The sequence below is a fragment of the Panulirus ornatus genome, chromosome 67 (assembly GCF_036320965.1).
Source record: "Panulirus ornatus isolate Po-2019 chromosome 67, ASM3632096v1, whole genome shotgun sequence".
NCBI lineage: Eukaryota > Metazoa > Arthropoda > Malacostraca > Decapoda > Palinuridae > Panulirus > Panulirus ornatus.
Genome location: NC_092290.1, coordinates 15,157,581 through 15,168,147, shown reverse-complemented (window position 1 = coordinate 15,168,147; position 10,567 = coordinate 15,157,581). Strand labels below are relative to the sequence as shown.

Genomic DNA, 10,567 nt, shown 5'->3' with positions numbered 1-10,567 from the left:
TGTGAGAAATACTTAGAAAAGCAAATGGATTTGTATGTAGCATTTATGGATCTGGAGAAGGCATATGATATATATATATATATATATATATATATATATATATATATATATATATATATATATATATATATATATATATATATATATATATATATATATATATATATACTCTCCTAGGACTAGATAATGTATGACATCTTGTATGCAATGTTCAAGTGGACACCTTGCCTCTCCAAACACATCTTAAATCTATCTTCTTCATTCACAGCCTATGAACTGTCCTCCAATTTTACAACCTATCTTTAACCTAGCCAAAATACTCCAATAATCTTATTTTACAGTTCTCGTATATACTGTAGCTTGCGCCCGGACACATTTTACCTTACCACTTTGCACTCTTACTGTTTTCTATATATTTTCCTTCTTTTCGCTCCCTCTCTCCAATTTTCCTTTCCTACGGCATTCATTAATTTCTTCACTGTTCTTCCCATATCTACTCTTAATATCAGCCAAATTATTCCCAACCAATGCAGTATGTGGAGGCTACCAAAAGAAATGCTTCACATATTTCCTTACTTTCTAAGTTCCCGACAATTTATCTAATTCTCTTTGTAAACACATTTGTATCTATAATATTATCTCTTTTTCATTTTGTTCATGGCACATTTAGAATCACTCTTTATTCAGTATATGATTCATGGAACTGGCTTTTTTATGATATACTGCCTTATCATTCTGTCTGTCTTGAAGAGACTCCATCACTCAGGCTTCCATATTTCTTAATCCATGTTCCGTTTCTTCAAGTCACAAATCCTACAGCAATTTTCCTATCTAGACCCATCAGTCGTCTCCACTATCTCGCTTCATGAGCCTTTTCAAGTAAAAGAACCATTGCCTGATGCCTGTTAACCTCACCTGGGGATAGGGGAGAAAGAATACTTCCACGTATTCCCTGCGTGTCGTAGAAGGTGACTAAAAGGGTAGAGAAGGGGCCCAAGTAGGGATATTCCTTCTAAGGCTCAGTCTTCTGTTCCTAATGCTACCTCACTAACGCTGGAAATGGCGAATATGGATGAAGAAATGCACCGTCATTATTAACCAAACTATAAGTGCTTTCTTCAACACATTCAATATTTCTTGTTATTTCTCCAGTACAACATTCTCTCTGCCTTGATCAATTTCCCATGGGTCTGCTCGTTTCCAACTCACTCATCAATCCTCAATACAGTTTCAATGAGCCACTTATTTGTTAGTATTTTCCATCCTAATGTTATATATATCTTCGTCTACCCATGTTCCTTATTTATCAACTCTATCATCTTTCCTTAAATCATCACAATTTGCCCAACTGGTGCATTGAAAATTATACTCTGTGTATTATTCTGATCTACCTGTGTCACCTTTACCATGTTTTGTCAATTGAGCCAATTCTAATGAATTTATTCCTATATACTTTCCTCTGCTTCCTCTTTAAGGTCCTTCACCTTAATAGTAATTGCTCTAGATATCTCAGTTTCTTTACCCATTTTATCTCATAATGAACAGTCCTTAGATCTTCGTTTCGTTCCCACACCACAGATTCTATATCCACAGAACAGCTCTAAAAGCTATGCCAAAGTCCCAGGAGTTTGTATGGCTCCGATACAATTTCTATAGTTACGGCAGAGATCCCATTGCTATACCACAATTGCCGTAGTTCTCTTCATCTCTTGTAGCTACGGAACAGCAACTGTAATTAATGATAGTTTCTTGACCTCGCGCTACGCCACACCTCTTCTGTCTACCGCAAAGCTCCCAACAGCTGTTGTAGCTACGCTGCAGCTCTCTCAGCCAAGCCATATCTCACACTACGCTACACGACAGCTGCAACACCGCTCACATAACTACTACAAATCTCAAAGTTACGTGACAGCTGTCGTAGCTGTCGTTGTTGCACCACCGCTCCAGGTGTTCCATGGCTCCTGTAGCTGCGCTTAAGATCCGCTAGCTATACCGCACCCCCCCCCCCCCCCCCCCCTCTCTCTCTCTCTCTCTCTCTCTCTCTCTCTCTCTCTCTCTCTCTCTCTCTCTCTCTCTCTCTCTCTCTCTCTCTCTCTCTCTCTCTCTCTCTCAATCCCCATAACCATGCCACAGCTCCAGATGCGACGCCATAGCTCCGTAGCTACACTACAGCTTCCGTTTTTACGTCACAGCTCCCGTAGGCACAACACAGCTTCCGTAAGTGTGCCACAACCCCCGTAGCTACACCACAGTTCGCTTTATCTCCTGTAGCTACATCACAGCAGCTGTAACTACACGAGAGCTCCTTAAATTTTTCGAAGCTACACCGAAGCTCGTGTTGCTACGCCACAGCTGTCATATCTACAGCACAGCTCCTACCATCTCTTGTAGATGTACTAAAGCTCAAGTAGCTAGGCCAACTACAGCTCCCACAACTAAAGTGCAGCTCACGATATCCTTTGTATGTACGCTATGACTCCCTGAGCTGACTGATCATTGTTTCACATTCACACCTTAACTGTTAACTTAATGTCTTAACTGTCTATCATAAAGACACGAGTACTTTTCTCTACTGTTTTACTTAGTATTTAACCTGACATTGTCTTTGATAAACACAGCAGAATGTCTTCGTCTGGTGAAGCCACTATCAAGTGTGCCGACGCTGACTCCCACGGGACGACTAAACTTTTGCGGGAGTCACAGAGTCCAGCCACAGGGGCCATGATGATGACTGGTGACGCTGGAGTGGACGAGGTACGGGCTTACCTCCCTGACCTCAAGGACAAGAGAGTGCTGCTTCTAGGGGCTGGTATCAGGTGAGCCTAAGTCGCAGGGTGCTTCCCTGACCCCAGGAACAAGAGGTGACGCCCTGAGGCTGGCAAGAAGCGAGTCGAGGCTGGTGGTTGCCTCTCTGACCACAAGGGTAAGAGTGCTGGGGAACTTGTCAGCCAGTAGTGGTCTAACTTAGTGCAGGTCACAGTGCCAGGCATATGATATGTAGGAGACTATGACCATTATTGGTTGACAGGGTCCCCAGCTCAGTCACCTGGAATATAGGGCTGAGTCACACCATCACTGGCTGACATGGTCCCTATAGGACTGAGTCACACAACTACTAGGTGACATGGTCCCTGGCTTAGTGACCTAATCTACGGTACTAAGACGGATCACTATTGGGTGACAAGGTTCCTGGTTCAATGACCTGAACTGCTGAACTGAGTCAGTCAGTACTGGTGTGTCGATAACTGGTCAACAGATTTATCAAACTTTACATTTTTTTTAACATCTATGCACCATTTAGTCTCTACCATTTAGTCTCTATCAAACTTAGCTTTGTTTCACCCTTCATTTATATTCTAGATATCATCTTACAAAGGAATTCGAACAGCGACAGACCTTCCGAGGTTGTGTGTGATACTGGAAGATGTCAGAAATGATCAGATGAGTGTTGTCAGAGCAGAGAGGAACATAGACATTTCAAATATAAAAACCTGCAAACATTCATGTAACTAAAGAAGCACAAATATTGTCAGTCGTGGATGTTAGGCAAAATATTTAGGAAGTCTGTTCTTCAACGTATCTATTGTACTGCTCTCAACAACCCTAACTGGTAAGACAACAACCCTAACTGGTAAGACAACAACGCTAACTGGTAAGACAACAACCCTGTTGAGGTAAAGATGTGTCGCCTCATTCAAGACAGAAACGTTTGTTTGCCCACAACTTGGTATCCAGTACTTCCATTGACACCAAGGTATCAAGCCTTCAGCTGCTGCTTAAGTCAAGACTAACGAGACATTGTTGAAAACATCTCTATAATATCTCCTCTTAACCCTTCTCGTTTCTAAGCAAAATAGATCCAAGTAGATTAACCGGCATGCATAGAATTTGTTTTTCATTCTGTGAATGTTTATGACAGCTCCAGTTTCTACTATACTCTTAACATTTGGTCTCTGTCTGTCTTCATTTACGGTAACCTGAGGTGAACACAGTATTCAAGGTGGGGACATACAAAGGAACAGTAATGAGTGAGGATGAATTGCTTTGACCTAGGCAGATTCGAAAGTCCGACAACTGAATCTAAAATATTCGCTTCGCCTTTTATAGCGATTCTCTGCACTATTATCCTGGCATTAATCCTTTTCCTCATTTATCTCTTTAAGCTCAACTGAACTCATGCTTTCGTTAAACTTCTTATCGCTACCAATATGTAAAGACTCGCGCTTGTCACAATCAAAATTCATCTACAAACTATGATCCAAGTCCATCAGTGTATTCATGACAATTGGAAACTGCAGACGTTCATTATCAGCTAAGATTTATTTATCCACATCAGAATCGCCGGCGACTTTCGATATCTTACAATACAGCCTAGTATGGCACACACTAATTACCCTTATTTTATTTATTAAAGTTTGTCGCTGTCTCCCGCGTTAGCGAGGTAGCGCAAGGAAACAGACGAAATTGTGGCCTAACCCACCCACATACACATGTATATACATACACGTCCTCACACGCACATATACATGCCTATATATCTCAACGTATACATATATATATATACACACACAGACACATACATACATACACATGTACATAATTCATACTGTCTGCCCCTATTCATTCCCATCGCCAACCCGCCACATATGAAATGGCAACCCCCTCCCACCGCATGTGCGCGAGGTAGCGCTAGGAAAACCCAACAAAGGCCACATTCGTTCACACTCAGTCTCTAGCTGTCATGTATAATGTACCGAAACCACAGCTCCCTTTCCATATATATATATATATATATATATATATATATATATATATATATATATATATATATATATATATATATATATATATATATATGTATATATGTATATATATATATACAGAGAAGAGGTAGTAAAAGCTTTGCGGAACATAAAAGCCGGCAAGGCAGCAGGTTTGGATGGTATTGCAGTGGAATTTATTAAAAAAGGGGGTGACTGTATTGTTGACTGGTTGGTAAGGTTATTTAATGTATGTATGACTCATGGTGAGGTGCCTGAGGATTGGCGGAATGCGTGCATAGTGCCATTGTACAAAGGCAAAGGGGATAAGAGTGAGTGCTCAAATTACAGAGGTATAAGTTTGTTGAGTATTCCTGGTAAATTATATGGGAGGGTATTGATTGAGAGGGTGAAGGCATGTACAGAGCATCAGATTGGGGAAGAGCAGTGTGGTTTCAGAAGTGGTAGAGGATGTGTGGATCAGGTGTTTGCTTTGAAGAATGTATGTGAGAAATACTTAGAAAAGCAAATGGATTTGTATGTAGCATTTATGGATCTGGAGAAGGCATATGATAGAGTTGATGAAGATGCTCTGTGGAAGGTATTAAGAATATATGGTGTGGGAGGCAAGTTGTTAGAAGCAGTGAAAAGCAAACAAAAAAAAAATATATATATATATATATATATATATATATATATATATATATATATATATATATATATATATATATATACATATACATATATATATATATATATATATATATATATATATATATATATATATATATATATATATATATATATATATATATATATATATATATATATATATATATATATATATATATACATATATATATATATATATATATATATATATATATATATATATATATATATATATATATATATATATATATATATATATATATATATATATATATATATATATATATATATATATATATATGTATATGTATATATATATATATATATATATATATATATATATATATATATATATATATATATATATATATATATATATACATATATATATATATATATATATATATATATATATATATATCAATATATTTTTTTTTTCTTGCTTTTTCGCTGTCTCCCGCGATTGTGAAGTAGCGCAAGGAAACAGACGAAAGAAATGGCCCAACCCCCCCCCCCCCATACACATGTGTATACATACGTTCACACACGCAAATATACATACCTACACAGCTTTCCATGGTTTACCCCAGACGCTTCACATGCCTTGATTCAATCCACTGACAGCACGTCAACCCCGGTATACCACGTCGCTCCAATTTACTTTATTCCTTGCCCTCCTTTCACCCTCCTGCATGCTCAGGCCCCGATCACACAAAATCTTTTTCACTCCATCTTTCCACCTCCAATTTGGTCTCCCTCTTCTCCTCGTTCCCTCCACCTCCGACACATATATTCTCTTGGTCAATCTTTCCTCACTCATTCTCTCCATGTGCCCGAACCATTTCAAAACACTCTCTTCTGCTCTCTCAACCACGCTCTTTTTAATTCCACACATCTCTCTTACCCTTACGTTACTTACACGATCAAACCACCTCACACCACACATTGTCCTCAAACATCTCATTTCCAGCACATCCATCCTCCTGCGCACAACTCTATCCATAGCCCACGCCTCGCAACCATACAACATTGTTCGAACCACTATTCCTTCAAACATACCCATTTTTGCTTTCCGAGATAATGTTCTCGACTTCCACACATTCTTCAAGGCTCCCAGAATTTTCGCCCCCTCCCCCACCCTATGATCCACTTCCGCTTCCATGGTTCCATCCGCTCCCAGATATCTAAAACACTTCACTTCCTCCAGTTTTTCTCCATTCAAACTCACCTCCCAACTGACTTGACCCTCAACCCTACTGTACCTAATAACCTTGCTCTTATTCACATTTACTCTTAACTTTCTTCTTTCACACACTTTACCAAACTCAGTCACCAGCTTCTGCAGTTTCTCACATGAATCAGCCACCAGCGCTGTATCATCAGCGAACAACAACTGACTCACTTACCAAGCTCTCTCATCCCCAACAGACTTCATACTTGCCCCTCTTTCCAAAACTCTTGCATTCACCTCCCTAACAACCCCATCCATAAACAAATTAAACAACCATGGAGACATCACACACCCCTGCCGCAAACCTACATTCACTGAGAACCAATCACTTTCCTCTCTTCCTACACGTACACATGCCTTACATCCTCGAAACAAAGTTTTCACTGCTTCTAACAACTTGCCTCCCACACCATATATTCTTAATACCTTCCACAGAGCATCTCTATCAGGCATTTGGACGATTTTTGCATGGAAAAAATGAAATTGAGTGGGAGATGTATAAAAGAAAGAGACAGGAAGGTCAAGAGAAAGGTGCAAGAGGTGAAAAAAAGGGCAAATGAGAGTTGGGGTGAGAGAGTATCATTAAATTTTAGGGAGAATAAAAAGATGTTCTGGAAGGAGGTAAATAAAGGGAGCAAATGGGAACTTCATTGAAGGGCGCAAAAGTGGAGGTGATAATAAGTAGTGGTGATGTGAGAAGGAGATGGAGTGAGTATTTTGAAGGTTTGTTGAATGTGTTTGATGATAGAGTGGCAGATATAGAGTGTTTTGGTCGAGGTGGTGTGCAAAGTGAGAGGGTTGGGGAAAATGATTTGGTAAACAGAGAAGAGGTAGTAAAAGATTTGCGGAAGATGAAAGCCGGCAAGGCAGCAGGTTTGGATGGTATTGCAGTGGAATTTATTAAAAAAGGGGGTGACTGTATTGTTGACTGGTTGGTAAGGTTATTTGATGTATGTATGACTCATGGTGAGGTGCCTGAGGATTGGCGGAATGCGTGCATAGTGCCATTGTACAAAGGCAAAGGGGATAAGAGTGAGTGCTCAAATTACTGAGGTATAAGTGGAGTGGATCTGGCAGCGGATGGAACCATGGAAGCGGAAGTGGATCATAGGGTGGGGGAGGGGGCGAAAATTCTGGGGGCCTTGAAGAATGTGTGGAAGTCGAGAACATTATCTCGGAAAGCAAAAATGGGTATGTTTGAAGGAATAGTGGTTCCAACAATGTTGTATGGTTGCGAGGCGTGGGCTATGGATAGAGTTGTGTGCAGGAGGATGGATGTGCTGGAAATGAGATGTTTGAGGACAATGTGTGGTGTGAGGTGGTTTGATCGAGTGAGTAACGTAAGGGTGGGAGAGATGTGTGGAAATAGAAAGAACGTGGTTGAGAGAGCAGAAGAGGGTGTTTTGAAGTGGTTTGGGCACATGGAGAGGATGAGTGAGGAAAGATTGACCAAGAGGATATATGTGTCGGAGGTGGAGGGAACAAGGAGAAGAGGGAGACCAAATTGGAGGTGGAAAGAAGGAATGAAAAAGATTTTGTGTGATCGGGGCCTGAACATGCAGGAGGGTGAAAGGAGGGCAAGGAATAGAGTGAATTGGAGCGATGTGGTATACCGGGGCTGACGTGCTGTCAGTGGATTGAATCAAGGCATGTGAAGCGTCTGGGGTAAACCATGGAAAGCTGTGTAGGTATGTATATTTGCGTGTGTGGACGTATGTATATACATGTGTATGGGGGTGGGTTGGGCCATTTCTTTCGTCTGTTTCCTTGCGCTACCTCGCAAACGCGGGAGACAGCGACAAAGCAAAAAAAAGAAAAAAATATATATATATATTGATATTCTTAATACCTTCCACAGAGAATCTCTATCAACTCTATCATATGCCTTCTCCAGATCCATAAATACTACATACAAATACATTTGCTTTTCCAAGTATTTCTCACATACATTCTTCAAAGCAAACACCTGATCCACACATCCTCTACCACTTCTGAAACCACACTGCTCTTCCCCAATCTGATGCTCTGTACATGCCTTCACCCTCTCAATCAATATCCTACCATATAATTTACCAGGAATACTCAACAAACTTTTTTTTTTTTTTTATACTTTGTCGCTGTCTCCCGCGTTTGCGAGGTAGCGCAAGGAAACAAACGAAAGAAATGGCCCAACCCCCCCCCCATACACATGTATATATATACGTCCACACACGCAAATATACATACCTACACAGCTTTCCATGGTTTACCCCAGACGCTTCACATGCCTTGATTCAATCCACTGACAGCACGTCAGCCCCGGTATACCACATCGCTCCAATTCACTCTATTCCTTGCCCTCCTTTCACCCTCCTGCATGTTCAGGCCCCGATCACACAAAATCTTTTTCACTCCATCCTTCCACCTCCAATTTGGTCTCCCTCTTCTCCTCGTTCCCTCCACCTCCGACACATATATCCTCTTGGTCAATCTTTCCTCACTCATTCTCTCCATGTGCCCAAACCATTTCAAAACACCCTCTTCTGCTCTCTCAACCACGCTCTTTTTATTTCCACACATCTCTCTTACCCTTACGTTACTTACTCGATCAAACCACCTCACACCACACATTGTCCTCAAACACCTCATTTCCAGCACATCCATCCTCCTGCGCACAACTCTATCCATAGCCCACGCCTCGCAACCATACAACATTGTTCGAACCACTATTCCTTCAAACATACCCATTTTTGCTTTCCGAGATAATGATCTCGACTTCCACACATTCTTCGAGGCTCCCAGAATTTTCGCCCCCTCCCCCATCCTATGATCCACTTACGCTTCCATGGTTCAATCCGCTGCCAGATCCACTCCCAGATATCTAAAACACTTCACTTCCTCCAGTTTTTCTCCATTCAAACTCACCTCCCAATTGACTTGACCCTCAACCCTACTGTACCTAATAACCTTGCTCTTATTCACATTTACTCTTAACTTTCTTCTTTCACACACTTTACCAAACTCAGTCACCAGCTTCTGCTGTTTCTCACATGAATCAGCCACCAGCGCTGTATCATCAGCGAACAACAACTGACTCACTTCCCAAGCCCTCTCATCCCCAACAGACTTCATACTTGCCCCTCTTTCCAAAACTCTTGCATTCACCTCCCTAACAACCCCATCCATAAACAAATTAAACAACCATGGATACATCACACACCCCTGCCGCAAACCTACATTCACTGAGAACCAATCACTTTCCTCTCTTCCTACACGTACACAAGCCTTACATCCTCGATAAAAACTTTTCACTGCTTCTAACAACTTGCCTCCTACACCATATATTCTTAATACCTTCCACAGAGCATCTCTATCAACTCTATCATATGCCTTCTCCAGATCCATAAATGCTACATACAAATCCATTTGCTTTTCTAAGTATTTCTCACATACATTCTTCAAAGCAAACACCTGATCCACACATCCTCTTCTACTTCTGAAACCACACTGCTCTTCCCCAATCTGATGCTCTGTACCTGACTTCACCCTCTCAATCAATACCCTCCCATATAGTTTACCAGGAATACTGAACAAACTTATACCTCTGTAATTTGAGCACTCACTCTTATCCCCTTTGCCTTTGTACAATGGCACTATGCACGCATTCCGCCAATCCTCAGGCACCTCACCATGAGTAATACATACATTAAATAACCTTACCAACCAGTCAACAATACAGTCACCCCCTTTTTTAATAAATTCCACTGCAATACCATCCAAACCTGCTGACTTGCCGGCTTTCATCTTCCGCAAAGCTTTTACTACCTCTTCTCTGTTTACCAAATCATTTTCCGTAACCCTCTCACTTTGCACACCAATATATATATGTATATATATATATATAATATCAATATATATATATATA

The 10,567-nt window shown here is 40.6% G+C and overlaps 1 protein-coding gene across 1 annotated transcript in view; it reads left to right on the top strand.

Annotated features, from left to right (window-relative positions):
- The first annotated feature begins 2,622 nt into the window (after positions 1-2,622).
- LOC139747132 (uncharacterized) overlaps positions 2,623-10,567 on the top strand; it is a 56,416-nt gene continuing 48,471 nt past the window's right edge. Inside the window, exon 1 of the mRNA XM_071659049.1 lies at positions 2,623-2,816. Within this exon, the coding sequence (XP_071515150.1) occupies positions 2,623-2,816 (194 nt within the window). The remainder of the gene's footprint in view (positions 2,817-10,567) is intronic.